The sequence below is a fragment of the Melozone crissalis genome, unplaced genomic scaffold, assembly GCF_028551555.1.
Source record: "Melozone crissalis strain CALT ecotype California unplaced genomic scaffold, PUWL_Pcris_2 ptg000014l_1, whole genome shotgun sequence".
NCBI lineage: Eukaryota > Metazoa > Chordata > Aves > Passeriformes > Passerellidae > Melozone > Melozone crissalis.
Genome location: NW_026535792.1, coordinates 16,132,026 through 16,153,553, shown reverse-complemented (window position 1 = coordinate 16,153,553; position 21,528 = coordinate 16,132,026). Strand labels below are relative to the sequence as shown.

Here is a 21,528-nt window from a genome sequence, read left to right as displayed (position 1 = left end):
ATGCAGCTGGTGCCATGCCATTCAAATCAAACTGGGTGGGACCCTCTTGCAAAGCTGGGGTGCCAGGCTGGAAGGTTTGCCAGCCTCATCCCTGCCTGCCCAAGCTCAGCCTCAGGGTGCTGGGCTGGTGGAGCCTCCCCAGCTCCAGTTCCTCCCAACAAACCTGCCCAGTATCACTTCCTCCTCACATACCTGCTGCAAACAATGGGCCCTGCAAAGCTCAGCCTCTACAGGAAAGCAGGGTAGCTCCTGCTATAAAAACACTTCCTATATTGAGTAAAACGATTGATGCTGTATTTCTTCAGCACGTTGCCTAATAAGTTTAGGAAATAGCTTTACTGTGACTTTTATCACCACAGACCTCTCATTCCACAGTTAAGAGTCTCATCAGAAGCTAAATTATTTGTGAAGCCAATTACATCTTTTTTGGCACATATAACAGACCATTGTGTGAAAAAGCTACAGTAGGAGTTGAGAGGCTCATCTACAAAGTCAGCTTCACACTGAACCTGAGGTTGAACATGGCCTGAAGTCAAAGCCAGAGACATTGAGCATCTTTGTAAGAGTCCCTGCTCCTGGAGCCCTCCCATGGCTCCCACTGCAGTGTCTGACCACAGCCACAGCTCCACAGGCAGGGATGTGAAAGGAGCAGCCCAGGGCAGGGCAGCAAATCCCCCCAGTTTGTGTTCAAGGTCTGCTTCATGTTTCCTGGCCTGCATCTCCTCCACACTTTTATGTGTGAGCTGTGAGAATTCACAAGCCCCAAGCTCATCCCACAGCTGAGAAGGAGCAAGCATTTCACACTTCAAGCACTTATTTTTAATCCTAAGTACCTTAGGGAGCCCATGACACATTTTCAGAATTGACTTGGCTGCTTGAGTTTGATTCAAAGCTGTATGAAGGGAACAGATTTGCTCCCACTCAACTCTGGGCACTTTGGAGCCTGCCCCAAAACCAACCAGCTCCTCTGGAAGTTTCCCTCATTCCCTGTTCCCTGGTGGGTATGGCAAAGCAGAAGGTGGTGCCAGTACCTTGCTATCTCTTGGCCAGAAATAGCTGCATTTCAGGGGCTGCAGCTGCAGGTTCGAGCAGCAGGTTGGAGGGAGACTAAATAGAAGGGAAAGGCAATGACAGAAATTGCAAAGGAAAAGCAACAATGAGTGTGAGAACAGAGAATGAGACTCAAAAAGACACCGTGTGCCTGAGGGGGAAAGATTTTCCGGGATAGTGTTTTTTGTAACAAGCAAAATTACTGTTGCTCTGCCTGTTAACATAACCCCATTAACATGGAACATGCTGGTGCCACACACACACTCCCCTTTAACATGGGAATTTCTCTACCTGTCTCATGTGATGCTAGAGAAGACAGGTATCATCTGCCAGGCTTGTACAGCAGCCCAGCAGAATATAAATCCATCAGCAACTGCCCTGCACTGGCTATCAAACCCCTTTTGAATTTCCATCTCACTAACATTTCCCAAAAAACTTATCAGAGGATAGAAAACTTCTGCTAAAAAGTGCATTTTAGTGCAGACTTTGAGCAACTGTCCCTTAAACCATTACAGTGTGGAGTATATAGAAATAAAAAGTGTATTTAAAAAATACACAGGTTTTTTGCTTGGGCCATGCTACAAAGAAAACAAAAATGAACTAAGTGTGGAAGTTTTAGTATAGGACTATCACTGCTACATTTAGTTGGAAAAGAGAGGATAAAATTTAATGAGGAAAAAGTTGCATTTTTCTGGAAGACAGTTCTGTGAACAGGGAGAACTTTGGAGAGGGATTCTCTGCTAGCTGGGGGAGATCTCCTGCTTTTAGGGTTTCTTTCCATATTTGACATTGAGGCAGGTCCTGAGGAACCCCTGCTTACCCAAAAGTCTCCTGCTGGTGGAGCAGGGGGCAGTGGCTCAGGGACAGCTCGGAGGGTGAGGCACAGGGAGGGGTGCAGCAATCAGAGCTCAGGGCTCTGTGCTCAGGCACCCGCCAGGGCCAAACACCTTCTGGGTGTCCATCAGAGAGTTTCTGTCCACTGTACAGACCAAATACAGGAGATCATTGCTCACTGAAGCAAACCACATGAATACATTTTCCTCTCACAACAGAACCTTATGAATGCAGAAATATTTGCTGATCTTGTGATCTGGGGGGCATGTTGCACGCCTGTGCTGTGTTGTGCAATATCCTGTAAGTTTTCACTTTTAAAGACTTACTGTATAGCTATAGCTTCTATCCTGCAACCTGATAGATTTTTGCCCTCCTAATCAATCTGGGCAGTACATTTCCAGCCAAAAAATATGAAATCCAAAGATGCTTTCCTTTAAATAAGGTGTTAGCTTCAAAGCAAAGCAAGGATTTGAGTCATGGTAATGTGACTAAGCACAGGGCAGAAGTTTAGGGAAGAAGAGCCATGGAGAACCAGCCTGGCCAGACTGTCAGCTGGCATTAATCACCCTCACACTACTGCCATAGCTTGATTGATTCTCCCTAAAGACCAAGGCATTGAAAAGTAACTACACCAAATGTCCCAGCCCTAAAAGTCAGGTGGATTGTTTTCCTGGGAAGCTCAGCAATGCAAGGGCTGGAGCTCCCAGGGCAGCCCTGGCCCCCAGCTGTGTCCCACCCTGTGCAGTCAGAGGATGCAGAAATGAGGAGAATCTCACATAGGTGTGGTCATGCACAGTTAGTCCCAGCATCAACAGCGACTTTCGTATTTCCTCATTGTATTTTTATTCTTTTTAACTGTTCAAACCTAGCCCTGCAGTGGGGGTGGGGAGGGCTTCCTGGAAGTGCCCAGAGGATGGGGGTTCACTGAAATGTGTTTTTGCCTCTGCCCTTCTGTTTTCTACCAAAAGAGGGTTTACCCTGAAGCGTGGGTGGAGAGAAAGAGAGCACAAGCAGAAAGAACAGCCAGGCAATGGCAGAAAGAATTCATATAGCTTCATGTCTTTCTTTGAGTCAGTCCTTGATGCTGGATAACTGATTGCCCAGAAAAGGGGCAACCACATAACATCCTGTTTACTCAACTTGTGCAATGATAGAATTTTGATTTTGAACTTTCATTCTCCAATTGCAAGAGAAACTCAGATTATCACAGAGAAATTACTAAAGTCCTTTTACCTTGTAACTGCAGAGAAAGAGCTTGCAAACAGGAGACCAAAAGGATTTTGAAACAAAAGTCAAATAGCAGGTATGGAGCAGATCTCCTTGTTTCACTATTTGCTGGTTTTAGGTCAGCTGTGAGGGTTTGGGCTGAGCTGTGGAGTGTATCTGCTGGTCCTTTCTGACCTGTGCTGCCCCACAGCTCCTGGGCTCTGCATGGCTGGGAATGCTCCTGGCAGCAGGGTGGGAGCCTGCAGGGAGCTGAGCAGGAGCATTGTGCTCACAGCTGCTGGCTCTGCTCTTCACCAAACAGGAGGGAACTCAGCCTATAATTAGCAACAGCTCACCTGGGAGCCACTTGTAGAGCTGAGGACACTCACTGCAAGCAGGTTCTTAGCACTGGGACACAGACAAATCCGTGTCCCTTTCAAAAGAGGCTTCTGGCCCAGCACAGGAACTGGGAATTTATGGGGACTGGATACAGTCTTTACACTGCATCCTTCTGCCCAGGATCAAACACACCACTAAACACTATGTTTTTGCTTGGAGACAAATTTGGATTTTTACTAAACTAAATTGAGAACACAGAACAGCATTAAATTAGTTTTAAACTATATACAGAACCAAGTTGTATTTTAAAAAAATTTAAAATGCAGATACATTGCATATAGGAAACACATAGTAAATGCTCACTTACCCAAAAAGCATCTTTAAACTGCAGCTGGGTCATTATTATTGCTCTGTGGAGGGGTAGGAATCCTTCAGCAAGTCCTTTGTGGGGTGAGAGTGGCAGCAGGCAGAGCTCTGAGCCTTGTCACTGCAGCCCAACCCAAGCAGAGAGTGCAGCACATCCACAGACCTGTCCCTCCTGAGGCCAGGCTGGTGCCAATAGCATGGGGCTGTCCCAGGCAGCTCAGAGAAATGACCTGTGGCTGTGAGGGACAGAGGCCAAAAGAGCTGTTGCTCACACACAGGCTCAGCACCCGCACCCCAAACCTGTTTCTCTTCTGGTAAACAGTTAATATTGAAATGAGGAAGCAAGGAGATGTCAAATGGTGTCAGGCTGCTCCTTGCCATGGGTGTGTGTGAGTGGACAGGAAAAAAATAGAGGGGGAAAAAAAAGGCACTAAATTGAGTAATATGATTTGATCAGCTGCAGGAAGAGAGAGGACAATTACAGTGCAAAAGAAACCAGCACAATACAAAGAGACAAGCTCTTCTCTAATGCTGTGGTTTTGCAAAGAAAAAGAAGCAAAAGAAACATGGGTGCCCCATTTCTGCAGCACCTTCTGGGGCTGGCAGAGGCCCATGCACATGGGAAGCTTAGCTCAAAGCTGCATTTTGCAGCTGGAAAGGCTTTTCAGGACTCAGGTTAAATTAAGAACCTGAGAATTGTGCAGGTGTCTGCACACATTTAGACACCTAGATGTCGATGTAGAGAACAGTCCTGATTTGCATGGCCTCACATAAATGTTCATATGAATATGCAAGATATGTGGAATTTAGAAGTAAAACCCAAAGTCTTGAAAAAGAAGAGAGCTAAGAGTTTGTTAGCACTAGGACCTGAGCAAAGCCTCACAGAGCAGTGAAGGAGCAGCGCCCAGACCACACTCAGCACACTGCTGACACCAGGTATTGCAGGCAGCTCCTCAAATCGGCTCCTCCAGTTCTTATAACACAGCTGCAAATACCTGAGCACAGGGTAACACTTCTAAAGCTTCCCTGAAACTCTCTCCAAAGCACCTGTCCTCCAGGTGAGGCTGCCTCTGTTCACCTCCTTAGGATGTTTTAAGTATTCTTAAATACTCACTTGCATTTTTGGGGTGTAGGAAAAGAAAAGAAAAATAGTCCTGTGGTGGTTGCCTGTGTGAAAGCTGTCTGTCCCCACCAAGAACACATCAGGACTGACTGATTTCCGGCTGACTGACACTGCTCTGGGTGCTGCTGTCCCCTGCTGCCCCCAGCAGCAGCCCTGGGCAGATAATTTCTGAGTGGGGAGCTCTCGCAGCTTCCCTGGGCTCCAGCAGGACTCAGGGCTCTGCTCAGAGAGCTCTGCAGCAGCTGGGGGCTGCAGTTCCCCCATCTCGTTCCATGGGCAATCTGTAGCTGCTGTTTAAAAGAATTTGCAATGTCCCTTCCTGATGGTCTGAGGAAGACAGGGAATGTGCAGGGACTTTGTGAGGGAAAATGAAGTGCAAGCAGAGGTGGGCAGACGAGAGTCTGCAGGGTCAGAGGTGTAGCAGGAAGAAAGCATCATTGCATGGGAGTGGGAGGAGAAATGTGAGGATGCACTTGCAGACAGTGTTGAGGAGAAAGGAGTGAAGCTTTCTTCCAGAAGGGAAAATTCCTTGAAAAAATGTATTTTGAGGGCATGGGCACTAGTCATACTTGATCTGTATCCAAAAAGAAAAGGATCTTTTTAGAGTGTTTTATCTCAGTCCTTCCAAACCCAAATGTTTCCTCTTACTATTTCCAAGTTACAGCTGTGTTCTGAAACCATCTTTGCTGCTGTTGGGGTTCATAAAAATAAACTGAGTGCATTTTAGCCCTCTAAAATGTTACGCTACTTTCCTGTTATTTTTAGTTTGGCCTCCAGCCACAAAGCCAATTATTTGACTGAACCTCACGCTGGGCTGAGCCTGCATCCATCCCACCCAAGAGCTCTGGTGCAGCACAGTCACCTCTCAGCTCTCTCTCTCCAACACCATCAGCATGGGCAGCTCACTGTGCTGTGGGTTATCGCTGATATTTTTGTCTGACATCCAGGAGGAATGATGAGGAGGACTTCATCTTATCAGAAGGCTAATTAATTACTTTATTATATTATTCTATACTATATTACATTACATCTAAACTGAATCTGCCAAGCACTCAACTGCACAGAATCTCGTGACTGTCACTCAACAGTCCTCACACACACACACACCTGGCACTGACAGGCCAAGGAACCAAACCACCATCACTGTGAGTAAACAATTTCCATAGTGCATTCTACTCTGGCACAACACAGGAGCAGCCAATGAGATAAGCATTGGTTTGATCATTCTGTTCTCTGCTTCTCTCAGTTCAGAGAATGTGCATCCCACAGTGGGTGAGCTCCTCAGAACAGCCCAGAGCAGGTCTCCAGGCCGGGTACTTTGATGAGCTGTCAGAGCAGCTGGTGTGAGTCCCAGCCCTGGCTGCGATGAAGCACATTTAGGTTGATTTGGGTCTCTGGCCCAGGCCCTGGTGGTGCTGGGTTATGTTCATGGGGTGCTGCGCTGTGCAGGGATAGCCAGACTCTGCAGGGCTTTACAAGGGGACACAATTCTGTATCCCCTCTGCTCCAAACAGGAACAGGCCATCAAGGCTGGGGTAGCTAACAGCTGGCTTGCAGGCCTCACAGTTACACATCCCAATGTTATAACTTGTGAAAAATGCCTGTTTTATGATTGGCTTTTCACAAATATTAAAATGAGTATTCTATGTGTTATGTTAGAAAGTTATGCTGTATTAATTTTCTTAAGTAGTGTGTTAAATATAGTTTTATAACATAATGCTAAAATAGAAACTATGTAACTATATAAAAAAGTAAGATACTTTTTTTAAAGAAAGGACTTGCAGTGAGATAGCAGCCACAGGGCACCTAAATCTTTCAGAGAAAGAGTTTATTGCTCTCTTATCAGAAGAAATGAACTTCCTGCCTTGCTCAGCCATGAACATGCCGTTAGGATTCAGAGGAAGAAGCGCTGACACTGATCAGACAGAATCTTGTGTTTGAATAGAATTTATGCATCATGTATGAGGTGTATGAATATGCAAGAGGTTATTGTTTTTAAGGGTTAATCCTGTTAATGTGTATCCTTCTTCAGGCTTATGCTGCTCAGAAAAAGGTACCCAGACATCCATAACTCTTTGTTTCTATTGTCTCATATTGTCCTAATTCAAACTGTCCAAATTATTATTACTCTAATTATATTGCTATTTTTATAATAATTTTATTACTGTTAAACTTTAAAAATTTTATAAACAAGTGATTGGAGTTTTTCACAAACTGAAACATCACTAATGATGACCATGATGTACCCAGAGCGCTGTGGGCCACTGAGGACACGAGCAGTGATTGGCTGGCCGGGTGGGTGGTGACAGGATCAGCCAAGCAGGATTAAGCGCGCAGACCGCCAGCGCCATATTGGAGAACGGCTCCAGCCAAGCCGGCTGCTGGGCCTCCACCTTGGGGAGCTTTGTGGTGTTCCTGGCTCCAGCATTAAAGGGACTCAGCCTGACCTGACAGGCTCACTCAGAAATCCAGCAGTGCCAACAAGGAGCCTGAAGTGGAACTCTTCCCTGACAGCCACTGCATCTCCTTCCACCCCTGCTCTCAGAGGTGTTCTGTTTGATAGCGCCAAAACCACAATTCCTGAGGGCTTTTCCCCCCAGGAATTAAATTGTTTGGCAGCAGAATGTACCATTTGAGTCCATTCTGTAGTAAAAAGTGAGGATAAAATCATTAATTCTTTAAAAATATTGTTTTAAAAGCCCTCAAATTTTCTCATTCTTGAGAATGGAAGTTTCATTTAATTTTAAATTATATACTACTTTAAGCAAAGCTTTTTATCAGGGATTTGGGTGGCAGGTTTGGATTTCAAAGCAGGCAAAATATGAAAATAGCATCTACAAACATTTTTGTGGTCATCCAGGACGCTAAGCAAGACATTCTCCAAAGGAAATATTTCTGATTTTGGGGAGTCATCAAGTAGAGAATAAACCTTTTATTCTACATAGCAAGAGGAAGAGGGAGTCTATGAAAAGCATTAAGGCAGAAGACAAAGAAATACTGAATACTCAGATAATCCCAGTGTTGAGATGGTTGTAATTGTCAGAAGTCCTCGGGTGTATTGTGGTCCCTTGGAATGGTGTTTGGGAAATGCCAATGGAGACTGAAGGCACTGGTGCAGTCCTTCCCAGCCTCCAGAACCTTACATCAGAGATACAGCTTCCAAACATGTCCACAACAGCCCAGCCCCCATGTCCGTCTGTGCCCCACAGCCTGGGGACAGCAGCAGCAAGGGAACCACTGCCAGAGGAGAACCATGGGAATGGTTCTCCTAAAATGGACACAATTCAGCCGCTGAGCTGTGCCCACTGTTCTCATTCCATGCAAATGGATCTCTGAATTTCCATGGAGGCAATGTCAGGGCCTTGCAAATTATCCCAAATGATACCCATTAAAAATGTTGAAATTTTTACCATTTTTCACCATGCCTTTGAGAGGAGCCAGTCTGTGTTCCCATGGAAACTGAAACTGCAGCCTCTGAACACCTGCCTTGGTTTGTTCCAGCTGCTCTGGGCCATCGTGCCTGTGGCTGGAGGCTCCAGCATGGCCCAGACCCCACCCCAGGCTCTGCTCAGCCCTGAAACTCAACTCCCTCTGCTCCTGTTAGAGGGAACTGCTGGAACAGCCTTCCAAAAGCACTCTCACAGTGCAAGACAGTCCTGCTGGCCTTCTGCTTCAGTAAAAATCCATAACTGATAGAAAGATTGATTGCACAGGCTCTGTTCTTACCTCTTATCTAACATTTCACAGCAGTTTCTAATAGAGGCCATCACTGAAAGGTGGACCCTGTTCTGCTATTTTACCCAAGAGAAAGATCGTCAGCCTCTGCCATAATCATAAAAAACATGAATGGATTTCCTCTAGAATTAAATAGTGATACTTTGTATATCATAAAATTGTTTGTATCATAGAAATGTGGGGTTTAACCCACAGGTTAAACTCTGTGGGTTTAAACTATGATTACCCCTGAAGTTGTTTCAAAGGCAAGCAAAGGAAAAAGGGAACTGTGGAGAAGTGCAATGTCATTGGGGCTTTGAATAGCACAAACAGGACTGGGGTGTTCTTGGGGGAAAAGTAGAAGTACTTTGTGAATGAGAAAATGAAATTATTTGGGTTTTTATCCCCCTCTTGTTGTTATAAATTCAGGTACCTTCTGAAAGATGTTTTTAATATCTCTGACACCTTTTGAATGCTTTATCAACACATTGGCTTTCTCCATGCCTTAATTCAATGCAAATCACTGCTCATTTGCAAGTACTGCACATTCATTAGCCAAGAGGCAATGCTGGTGCTGCTGAGGAGGTCTCTATGTCTCAAAAGGACCCTTGGATCTGTGTCCCAAACCTATCTGCAGCAGGTCTGCCTCTGGACCAAATGCCCCTTCTTCAGCAGCAGTGACTTGTTTTAGCATCATGGGAGGCAACACTTTAGCTTCCTTCAGCCTATTTTAGCCAAAACTCTGCATATGTACTCATTTAGAAACATCACCATAATATATTTTTTGCTTGTTTTAATATTCCTGAGCACTGGATTTATTAGACTTCATTTTTTAAAAAGCAGATCTCACCACCACTGTAGCAGGAGCTGTACTAATATTCCCAAGGAACTGACATAAAAAAATATGGGTAGAAAAACATCCAACCACTAAAACTGAAAAAGTGTTTTGAATTTCTATTACTATGATATCTAAAAATATAGTGTATGTTGTTTTGCTTTGAATCAAAATTTCTAACCTTCTACTGACACATCAGCACTTACCCCAAAAGGAATTCCATTTGTTCTGAGCATAATTAAGAGGTGGTATCCTGGGAAAAAAACAAGGCAGAACTAGCTGCTTTTACTCAACAGAGCTGGGAGGAAGGAAAACATTGGTCAAGGAGAACACTGTGAGAGCATTACCAGTTATTTATAAAGGAACTAAAAAACCCTATCACACTCCACACAAGCTGTTCTGTGAGGCTTTGTCTTTGTCTGTCTTTCCAGGAGACAGAAGGGAATATCTGGACTTTCCTACACTGAACCTGTAGTGCCATTAACCCTTATTTCAAATAATCACAAAATGGGACAGCACTCACCTGTGGAGCTTTCAGCTGAGGTTAACTTTTAGAGGTTATTACTACTAATATTATTTATGTAATGCCTTGATGCTTTAGCCTTCCATTTACTGCAAATCAAAAAATAAACACAATTGCTTTTGCAAACTTGTCCAGAAAATGCTAAATGCATATCTTGCTTTTTTTTTTAATCTTCTTTAGCAGCCAGATGACACATCTCTGGTTAATAAAGCCAAGAATGCTCCCACTGGACATTATGCACATGGCTCACACCTCCAGGAGCTGCTATGGGTGACCCAAGGTGAGAAACAGATGTACAAAACGCAGAAAGATAGAACATTTTAAGTTTTAATCCAACAAATGAAGAAGGTCTTGACACAGTAAAATACCACTGCATTGCTAATGCTCTACAACTGTACATTAAAAATAATTCTTGTCTATTGATGTAAAAATAGCAAGTTTTATGATAGAGTAAAACACAGTATAGAAACCATTCAAAATCAAGTAGAAACCTCTTAAACAACTGAGGCATTTATGTAAGTATTTCTCCAAAGGTATTAAACAAAACACAGTTAATACTAACTCTAAACATCCCCCCACCTTCCCCACACTCTGCCCTAATTTATTGATTAGAAAAATAGTAGTCTCAGTTAGTATATTTTGCATTCTTTCAGAACCATCTAGATTCTCCATTTTCTTCAAGTACAGTAGAACAACTCATCACAATACAGTACTACCCTGAAGTAATTTATTTCCCAACACTACAGAATTTTGACAGCAAGTATTTCAAATTAATTGTGAAGGCTACAAGAGGCCCAGGAAGTTTGCAGGAGGGCAATTTAATTTTGAATGCAAATTATTTACACAAACATTAGTGTACTGTAATTACAGCATGAAACTTGCAATGCAGCTGATGAGTGCTTTTAACAAAAGCTTCAAATGAAAGAAAGGGAAGAAAAAAAGATTACAAAATAAATAATCTAAAGTTCTTCATGGTAGAAACGTTCATCATGAAGCTGCCTACCATAATCTGTTGCTTCACTGTTAAGAAACAAATCTTGGTTCTTAAGAATCTCTGCTTCAGAAAGTTTTTTATCATCATTCAAATCCATCTCTTCAATGAGGTGCAGAGCCTGTAAAAGAAATAGACCACCACATGCACTAAGTTAAAACAAATCTGGTTTGTGCTTATTTATATATTATAAAAAGAGGGAAGTTTAGCAGTAAGATGAAAAACCAAATGCAGAGTATTTTATTTGTAGCTCATTCACCAGAATTTCATAGCTCAAAGCTAACAGGTTGTGCAGCAGCTCTACTGGACCACTTATTTCTGAGAAATGGAGTCCTGGTATTACATGGGCTTTGTTTTCATTTGCTGAACATCTACAAATGCAGTGATTTAGAGAATCCTTCTGCTCCTGCTTTTCCTGATTGGTTTGGCTTAATGTAACTGAGCCAAAAATAACGGGCACAAACATCAGCCAAGGGGATTTTAAAAGCACTCTGCATGGCAAAAGCTGAAAGATTAATATGACAAACATCTTGGCCAACACATGTCAATTCTTGAAAATGGAATAGATTGTAATGTTTCTATTTTTATGTTATTTAACTACCAGGTTTTTCAAGTCATTTTGAAATGCTGAAATGGAAGTGTGATACTCTGACTTCAAACAGCAGTTTATGACTGAATCAATGCTACCTTCTCTTTAGGACAGGTGACTTTGCTAAGCCTTTATATTACCCAAAGGAAAAAGCAGCAAATTAGAAAAACAAGTAAACCAAATTATTAGTTGCAGAATTGAGCTATTACTACAGCATGGCCTTGCTGTAAGCCAAAATCTGACAGATTGCTAAGAAGAGCTAAAAAAACCCCAAACCAAGGAAGCTAACACAGATATGAACAGCCCCAGCAGCACAGAGCTCATGTCAGAACTGTGCTATTTCTGTGAACTAAGAACTGAGCACAGCCAGAACAGGCCATGCAAAGGCTCTCAGATCCCCATTTACAGCAGCACTCCCAGAACAGCTCAGCATCCCACAGGTCCCACACAGGAGCACCCAGGGCTGCTGCTGCTGCCACAGGGCTGCTCCTGGCCCCAGAGCCCAGGGGCACAGGGGGCAGCTCAGGGAGCAGCTCATGGGCTGTGTGTCTGTGTGTCTGACACAGGGAGGTGCCTCTCTTCCCCAGGAATATGAGACCATGGGAAGACCTGGCGTTCCTGCCATTCTGAACACCAAAATCCTCCAGGGTAAAGCAAAGACATGGAAAATTTAGCTGAGAAGTTACTAGAAGAAAGGCAGAAATCCTCTCTACTGCAGTCAGGGACTGGAAACTGCCACAAAAAAAAAAAGAAGCTAAAATGAGAATCCACTTAAAAGCTATTATGCTGTTCTATTCCTGATTAAACCATTTTAATTAGCATCATCAAAGTTTTACACCATCTTGAATCACAGAGTATTTCCATTTTCTTGTACTCAAAACCAGTTTTTAGTTCTACAATTATGATGATTTATCCAGTTAGAAGAATTGCAATCAATTTCTTATTTCAAAATTATGCTGTTCCTTTAGGTAGTGCATCTCATTAGATTTACCTACAACAACTAAAAATGACTTATTAAAATTCTGTACCCTTGAGTCAAAGCAGATAAGCTATTTAAACATGTACAAAACCACTTTGTTAATTTACAAACATTTACACAATTAATAGGAACTTCACATTTGCAGTTAAAGGACCTGCATTCCTTGTCAAAGTGGAAAGAAATTAAAAATATATGCAAATATCTACTGATATTTTTTTTCAATAACTAAGACACGATAAATCTGAATGCTTCTCTCATTTCACTGTGATTCTTCAAAATTCCCCTGCAGTAATTAAAATGTAACCAGCAGTGAAACCACGAACCTCCTCTTGTGCAATACCCTGATTGTTGGGTACTATCCAAGACAGCAGCTCTTGAGGGTTGAGTTTTCCATCATGATCCTTGTCATAGTCATTCACAAACCGGTCCTTCTCAACCAGGATCCATTCTGGATCTTCCCTTGCAGCTGGTAAGACACAAGTGTAAAGTTTAAAGCTACTCTTCACTTTAAAGCAGAGGTTTTCATCTTTTCTCCTAAGCAGATACACTTATTCTATAAAACATTACCTAAAAGTGATGTCACTAAACAAAAACAAACCATAAGGGGCAGAGGAAAGTAGGGAAAGCAATTTCATTTACTGTCAGTATTTATTTGCATACTTGTTTTATACTTACCCAATGTACAGGTATTGCATCCTGCAGCCTACAGCAATCTCACACTTGTCCTTAACTCTTCAAGTAATTGAGAAGTAATTCATCAAAATTATAAACACTGCAGACAAGCATGAACTGGCTTTTTAGGTCTTATGAAAGTCAAAAGCAGCAGGTATCACAAGCAGGTAAGTAACAGTTTCAAAATAATTACAATTTCATTATTAAAGAAGAAAAGGTGAAGTCTCTCCTTTCTTTCTAACATTTGGTTTTGCAAGGAGATTTTCCCTTTATGTCACAATTCACCATGCAGTGTTGCCCCAAACCATGAGCTAATTATGAATCAGAGCCCCCATGCAGCCTATTAGTCATTTTAAAGAGTGCTGCAGGAACACTGTCTGCAGGAGAGAAAAGCTGCAGTAGTTTGTACAATCATAGCTGATTCTCAAGTCTTGCTAACAAGTTGTAAGACAAGGCTGTTATCTTCTTTATTACTGCAACAATTTCACTCCTTTCCAACAACTTTTTATAGACTGGCTTGGAAAAGCTTTCTTTCATGTTAGAGCAGGGAAAAGATAAAGAATTCTGTAGCTGCATCAGAGATTGGTTGTTTTTACTGGCTCTGACAAACAAAGATGGTTATAAAATGTGAAATTCCAGGTGGCTGATTAGAGTGAAGAAAAACAGATTATTCCCCTGGTTCCCCATATCCTCATGGGGCTTACACAACTCTCCCCAGCTAGGATGCAATTCAAAATTAGCACTGCTTTGGGACAAGCAGACTTTCCACAAAACTGAGCTTTCTGGAATGGGAAGAATTATTTGCCCTAGCTTTTAGCAAATCAAATACAGTGTGTAAAATATTCATTGAGAAACATTGATAAGCATCAGGTAAGTGTCCTTCTTCTTGTTAAATAAGGAACAGATCGAGTTTAAGGAAGGGCAAGATTGGAAAAATCCAAACCCAAACAAACCAAAGAGTGAAGGCAGCAATCAGACCTCTGATAGCTGGAACAGCTCAGTGACTCCTCACACTTCACCCCACTCACAAAACTCTCAGCTCAGTCCTCCCAAAGCAAGGCTGGCAGTGCCTGCTCAGGCTGATCAAGGCCAGGGCAGTTTACCCTCACATTCCTGCTAGCTGGACCTGCAGATGTGCTCAGCTGGCAAAGACGGCTGCACCTTGTTTCAGCTGCATCCTCTGTGGTCAGGAATTCATTTCAGTCTTTCAGAAAACAAGAAGCAACTTGCAAGGAAACTGTGGAATGGCCTACACACAAACCACCACCAAATACATATGGGGCAGACTGAAATAAGGAGTCTACTATGCCCAGCTCCAGAAAACAGAATTATTCTAAGACAGAAAATCTTCCTCAGAATCTGTAGGTCTAGTGTGAAAAGCTGAAAATAAAGGTGCATCCAATTCTCCCATACTAAAAGTTTTTTTAGTTCCCTCTTTCATGCCCCTTCCCGTTTTTCCTTACTTGGGTCTCTTCTGTAATCACCAAGGAATTCTTCCAGGCTAACAAATCCATCACCATCTTTATCATGTTCTTCTAAAGCCTCCTGAATGACAAAGTCCTTTTGTATACATACAAAGAGCAAAATTAGCAACTCATGATCAAGAGAAACAGCAATCATTTTAGAGCAATGACGTATTCCTTAAATGAAAGACTCCCTCATTTCCAATCTCTTTTTGTGCTTTATGCAGACTAGTGCAGTAATTGGTTCCTGTGAAATAAAACAGATCTGTCCTTAAGAGTTTAGAATGTCAGATTTCATGAAAACCAAATCTGAAAGGTGTCTATAGAGCTGGAATCCTTCAACACAATTCAAAACTGCAAAAGCAGCTCAGAAACATGAATATGTACAAAGCTCTATCATCCAATTTCACATTTCTTTTCTTATCTGGTGGATTCACTAATTTGCATTCTTGCAACTTAACTGAACTGTTAGGAGAACTGGCTGGTCTTTTGTCCACCAGAGAGCCAAAAGCAAAAGCTAAAATCTCACTGATGGATTTGCAGCCTAACAGAGCTGTGAGGTGGCTAAGTCAGTCCAGTCCCCAAAGGTGGGTTACTTGTGCAATCCTAACTCTGGGAACAGATTTCAAAGAAAGCACTCAACTCCTGCTCCAGCTCCTGACCTCCAGCACTGGATCCAAAAGACATTACCCAATTTTAATTTGGGCTGTCCAAACCATATCCATAACTGCTCCACCTCCTGTGGCACTGAGGCTAAGGACACACATTGAAAAGACCCCCACCCACAGGCTGGTAAAGGCTTTCCCCTATAAACCTTACCGTCATGTACTCCACCTCTTCAGGATGCTCAAATGCAATATATTCATCCACATTCAGAGCAGGAACATCATCTCTATTAGCTTTCTCAAAACGTTTTTTCTCCTTTAAATGAAGCTTAGAAAATAGATTTAGTTAGAGCCCTTACTGGAAAGGAAAAACAACATAATAGTAGCTGGCTCATTAGGATATTAATTGTTTCACATTACCTACTCATACTATCCTGATGTTAAATTTTCACTAAAAACAGCTCACTGAGAGCAATAAGAAAAACACTTTTAATTGAGATGGTTTTATTCTAAGAATCACAAAAACCCCTGTTTTTTCCAATTTAAGGAGACATATAAAATGAACCAAAGAGAGATAATAAAAAGACCAAGGATTCTCATTTTGATATGTGCATCCTCTTCTAAAAGTCACCAATTTCTAAAATAACAAACTGGAGAACCATTATTATAATTAATGGAATCCATTGCAAATTCCAAAATTTACATTTTAAAGACACTTAACTTTGTAATAGCTCTACATCTTATTTATGTCAAGGGCTGTCTGTAGTTCAGAGAAGGTTGTGAAAGATCATGTATGTAAAATGTCTTTTCTGAAGCCATTTTAAGGCCAGATTCCTTTACTACAGGACCGCTGTCCTTTAAATGTGATCATTTTAAACATTTTAGTGTTTATGTTTATATTTTATGTGATAATTTTAAAAGTCACTTCTCTAACCTGTTTTAAGTATACATATTAGCATGCCATTAAAAAAGAAATAATATCTGATATAAGCAGGCAAGTTATAATTTCTGAATGTCTTGCACTTTCTGTCTTCCAGATGTGCAAAGATTTCCTATTTTTTTCTTGTTTTGTTTTGTACAATCTCTTTATACAAAATACAGACCCACATCATTGACAAGCAATCTCTGCTCAAACTGCAGATCATGTGAAATATAAAAATCTTGGAATCCCATCCTAAGGTGTGCTGTGTTATCAGTGTGAGTGATCTGGGTACAGGAATAGCCAGCAAATAAGAGATCATAAACACTTTACAAATAACCATTTGAAATTGTACTTTTGGTTTATATCTCACCTATTGACACTTCCCTCAAAATCAGGCTAAGCTGATGAACACAGAGCATTACATGTAACAAGTGAAGTGCAAGATCTTAACTATTCTGCAAAATAGTGAAATGTCCTCTTAGAGAAAAGCTGAACCTTAGCTGGGAGTTTAACTAGGAAGGCAATCCAGAAGGATTACAGAAAGCACTCTACTGCAATGTAAGCTTGAACCATTGAGGGAGAAAGAAAGTTTTCCAGAGCTTTTTGGGAAATGATGAGCAAGGCTGCCATCTCCTGGTAAACTCCTGTTCTTACCTGCTGTCACTTCCAAACTGTATCTTACTCTTTCACCTTGATCAGAGCAGGACCATTAATCTGAAAACCTAAGGAAAATGCTGAAGGTGCCTGACCTGTGATGCTTGTACAATGCTGCTCATTTACAATCTACATTGGAGAAGCCAGCAGGCAGGAAAATGCAGCAAGCAGTAAAGTCATAACATGAGCAAGCAGTTCTATCCCAGCTTACAGATTCATAGCTCCCTATGTATCTATGATGCCAATGTCCCAAAACTGGTATCAATATTTTGACTGGAAGTTCCTCTGAAAGTCTTGTGGTATTTAAAAGCTATGTAATTATTCAGTTATGTGACATACTATGCTTTACAGTTTGTTTCTTCAATGTGTAAAATCCTTTGTTCACTATATTAGTTTAACTTCTGCTAACATCCTAAATTACCTACTACTACTTTACTAAAAGCAGACAAAGCAATCCTCACAGAAAAAAATAAACCTTTGACTAGAATAGTCTAAAAACACACTTATTCTCTTTCTGGGAAACATTTACATGTACTTATAAATGTGGAACTTGAAAGAAACAAGTTTTGCTATGTGATGGTTCTTGTGAACCTGTTCTCCTGCCTCTCTTGCCTCTTTTCCTGCCTAAGCATCTGCTTTCATAGACATGACTCACACACAACTTCTGTGTTTAAACATCCATTTTTACCTGTGGGAGTTGCATTTTCATTGCTTAAAACTGTTTGAATGGCTGTTTCTTTCTCTGTGGGTCTCTAATGGACAGGCAATGTTACAGCAGGCAATACTGACAGGCCCACACTGAGTGCCTGAGCAGTAACTGAAAGAAGGGCTGAAACAGTGCAACCAAGGGGTTAAAGAGCTTCCTTCTGCTCCAGCCCCAGTGCTGCTGGCCCTGAGGGCAGGACTCTGTCAGGCTCAGACTTCACCCAATGGATTGCATCCTGGGTTTAAGATGGTGGCTGGAGACCATGCTCTGCTGTAAGACTGTCAACAGACTTATGCTCCACTCAGCCAGAAAAATACACTCAGGAGGTACCATTTCACTGTGTCTTTATTTTGTCAGTAGCAGCTTTAATACTCCACTACTTTCCTTTAATTACTCCCCTATCTCAGATAGCATAACATGTTAACCATATGCCAGCTGCTCTGCTTTCTCTACCCATCTTGTTCTGTCACAATAAACAAATATTGCTGCCTTTGGCCAACAGCTTCCAGGAGCTGCTGCTGAAACATTTTACCTGGCGAAATGATTCTTCTTCTTGATCCTCCAGGACAGTGTTCTCATCAAAATCAATTACACGATCATACATTTGCAAGTTATACTCCTTCCAGGACACCAGTCCATCACCATCTTTGTCATAGTCACTGAAGTGCTGCTTGGCTTCTTGTGTAACATAATGCTTAAAAGACTGCTGTATCCAGGAGCTCAGCTCATCTGTGGAAACCATTAAAAATATAACAAAAGAAAGAGAATCAGAATCATCTGCACCATAAAAATTGTGAAGATGACACAGATCTATTCTGTCTGGAATATACTTTGCAATTCAGATGAAAGCATGCAGGCAAGAGGTTACTTAAAGCAAACTAGTCTGTTTGCTCCATGCTGTGGCTTTTTCCAAGGTAACTGAATGAGGGAACAGATCACAGCTACAGACTTCAGGGGGTTTGTTAATGATTATGTGGCCTTGTCTTTTCTAGTCTGAAAGAAATCAACACTATACCATCATTTCTCACTTATTTTTTCTCCAGAGTTTTATGAAAATGATGCTGAATATAGTTTAGACACACAACTCTAAATCTCATTTGGTATCCTAAGAAACCATTGTTCCCATCACTCTGGGGTTTCTTTAGAAAAATCCACAAACTGAAATCAAAAACCACTTTATTTTGTGTCATTGCCTTAATTACCCAAAATAAAATATTAACTACTTTTGTAGTGCTACTTTCCCTTTACTTGGGGCTGAAATCAAGCCTCACATAGTTTGGAAAGGTTTTTTAGCTGCTTGTTTTTATACAAATGTAGCTAAAAGAAATAAAACTTAATATACCAATGAACTGACAGAAACACATTAAAGTTACTTCATTTAGAGAAGACTGGGAGAACATATTCTCCCAGTATCTCTCAGTTATTTTCAGGTGCCTGGAAGGGAAAAACATCTCCCTCTGCATTGCAAAAATTATACATCCTAATCAACTCAACTGAAATCCTGCTCTGAAGAGTCATGATGACTAAAAAAGAGTCCTATAGAAATCACTACTTTGACGCAGAAAAATCTTACAGCATTTATTAAATACTAAAGTATCTTATCCTCTCCTTCTTGGCAGAGGCATCAATACAACTTTATTAGGTTTATTTAAATATCCTTGAAAAGCAACAAGGGATTTTTTAAATACATTTTGAGTACTGAATTTATATTAGCAAAGGGACCAGCTTGCTAACAGATTCTGTGAATCGACTGAACGTGCAGAGGTGTGTGTGCCAGCAAGGCTTGTGCACAAACCAGCACTGCCTTACAAGAAATTGCAACATTTCTCAAAGATGGGCACCAATAATTAATGGTTTATTTCCCAGCACTTGAGGTGTGAGGCACAGCCATGTGATATCCACATAATATCCAGTGCCATGAATCAGAAATAATTAATATTCCAACACTAGAGAAGCAGCATTAACATATTTCATCTTTTCTCACTGTCAGCCTCCAAATGGAGGCACTAGTAAGGAAGATGTTCTCAAGAGTTTTGCAATACAGTGAGGCATAACTGAGCTCAAAAAGCTTCAGTACCATAAGTTTCTTACTGTAAAAACACATTCCACTGTGAGTTTTACCTTTGGGAAGTGAAAGGAAGGCAAGTTTTCATTAGACTGAGAATCAGATGCAGTAAATACACTATGAGGACAGAGTATGGCTGGAATTCCTATCCTTTTATATAATACTTTTTTCCTTAAAACCTTCATGTTGTGAGCTGCTTGTGGTGTATGACAGGGATTAGCCATCCCACTGAAGCTACAGACTATCTCACCTCTACACAGTCTTGCAGGAACACTGAAATAAGGGTGTGGTTTATTAAATTTAGTGTATAAAGTGAAAAGCATTCAAAAGACACTCGGTCTTGTCTTTAGAACTGCATTTTGTTCTCTCACCTAGAAAGCTTCCTGCATGTTTAGTGTCATTTTAATGAAATCATGTTCTGGCATTTGACCAAGGATTCTGCTTGCTTTGTGTCTGCACATGAGAGACTTTTTTGTCAAAATCACAGCAGAGCAAAAAAAAGTTCATAATGAAGTTTAAAATTAAATTTAGATTATCATAATGATGTACTGAAAGGGCCTGAGTTTACCATGGAGCTCCTAAGTCTGACTGACAAAAACCTGTCTGAAGAGCCTGTTCTATGATCCTGTTCTATGATGCAATATGATCCTTCAATGTCACTTGGTATCACCAGGTTCTGAAGCACATCTACGTAGTACTATGGCTGCAGTATTTTCTTTCCATCTTACACCTGCTCTCTGATTTGCGCATAACAGGATTACAAACATGAAGAACCACTTGATTCCAAGTAGCTTCAGACATGCAAGAAGCAGGTACCAGTGCAAAGGAGGTACCTTCAACTTGATACTGCTCTGACCTACACTGACTCTTGCTGGCCACATTCCTTCCATCACAGAATGGGTCAGGCTGGAAGCAACCACGGTGGTCATCTGGTCCAACCTCCCTGCTGAAGTAGGGTCATCCCAGAGCACATGGCACAGGATTGTGTCCAGAAGGTTCTGGAGTACCTCCAGTGAGGAGACTCCACAACCTCTCTGGGCACTCTGTGCCAATGCACCATCTCTGCACAGGAAAGAAGCTCTTTCTCATATCGCGGTGGAATTTCCTGAGCATGAGTTTCTGCTCATTGCCTCCTGTCCAAGTAGTTGGCACCACCGAGCAGAGCCTGGCTCCATCCTCTTGGCACCTTCCTTTAGGTATTTACACATATCAGTGAGGTCCCCTCTCAGTCTCTTCTGGAGTCAAACAGAAACTTTAGGCACAGAGATAGCCTCTGTGTGAGCCTGTCAGTGTTTCTAACTCACTGTGCAAGGGATCGTGATGTTTTCCACAGGGATTCTCCCCAGCACAAGAGCCACGGGCTGTGTCACGGGTAGAGCGCGTTCTCCTCCCGGAGCAGCCCGGCCCGCCCGGCCCCCGCCGTTACCCTCGCTGAGCAGCCCGTCCTCGTCCGCGTCGATTTTCTTCACGATGTTCCTCAGCCGCCGCTGCTGCTCCTCCGGGCTGAGCCGCGCGTACTCCTCCGCTTCCTCCTGCGGCACAGCAGCAACACGCCCCGTCAGCGGCCCGGCCCGGCCCGGGGAGCGCGCCCGCCCCGCGGCCCCGCCGGAGCGGCGGCCGGCCCCGCCCGCCCCCGGCCCACCTGCCCGCCGAGCAGCGCCTCCCGGTCGTACTCGGCGCGGTGCTGCCCGCTCGCCGCCGCCAGCGCCAGCGCCAGGCCCAGCGCCAGCAGCACCGGCCGCATCGCGCCGCCCGCCCAGAGCGATCCGCGGCGAGGGGCGGGGAGAGGGCCGGGGGCGGGCGGGGGGCGCGGCGGAGGGTCGGGCCGGCGGGCGGAGGGTCGGGCCCGCGGGCGGAGGGTCGGGCCCGCGGCGGAGGAGGATCGGGCCGGC

General features: G+C 42.6%; 2 protein-coding genes across 3 annotated transcripts in view; both read right to left on the bottom strand.

Annotated features, from left to right (window-relative positions):
- The window catches only part of PSTPIP1 (proline-serine-threonine phosphatase interacting protein 1), a 47,360-nt gene extending 43,515 nt beyond the window's left edge, over nucleotides 1-3,845 (bottom strand). The window contains exon 1 of the mRNA XM_054272881.1: nucleotides 3,797-3,845. Within this exon, the coding sequence (XP_054128856.1) occupies nucleotides 3,797-3,829 (33 nt within the window). The 5' untranslated portion in view covers nucleotides 3,830-3,845. The remainder of the gene's footprint in view (nucleotides 1-3,796) is intronic.
- Nucleotides 3,846-10,301: 6,456 nt separating this feature from the next.
- On the bottom strand, nucleotides 10,302-21,392 carry RCN2 (reticulocalbin 2). 2 transcript variants are annotated; one of them, XM_054272796.1, is made up of 7 exons: nucleotides 21,279-21,392; nucleotides 21,063-21,168; nucleotides 18,104-18,300; nucleotides 15,504-15,617; nucleotides 14,685-14,781; nucleotides 12,873-13,015; nucleotides 10,302-11,102 (listed from the first exon to the last, which is right to left on the bottom strand). In XM_054272796.1, the coding sequence occupies exons 1-7, from the start codon at nucleotides 21,378-21,380 to the stop codon at nucleotides 10,950-10,952; spliced, it is 912 nt and encodes a 303-aa protein (XP_054128771.1). In that variant the 5' UTR covers nucleotides 21,381-21,392; the 3' UTR covers nucleotides 10,302-10,949. The 2 variants fall into 2 exon arrangements, with proteins under 2 accessions (XP_054128771.1, XP_054128772.1); XM_054272797.1 differs by having other exon boundaries at nucleotides 15,504-15,605.
- Nucleotides 21,393-21,528: the final 136 nt, after the last annotated feature.

Excerpts from the sequence above, each read along its gene's own strand:
- RCN2 (XM_054272796.1), bottom strand. The coding sequence starts at position 21,380 with ATGCGGCCGGTGCTGCTGGCGCTGGGCCTGGCGCTGGCGCTGGCGGCG. Across the intron at positions 13,016-14,684 it reads TGATTACAGAAGAGACCCAA|CTGCAAGGGAAGATCCAGAA; the intron begins GTAAGGAAAAAC and ends GTGTCTTACCAG. Across the intron at positions 11,103-12,872 it reads AGGGTATTGCACAAGAGGAG|GCTCTGCACCTCATTGAAGA; the intron begins GTTCGTGGTTTC and ends TTTCTTTTACAG.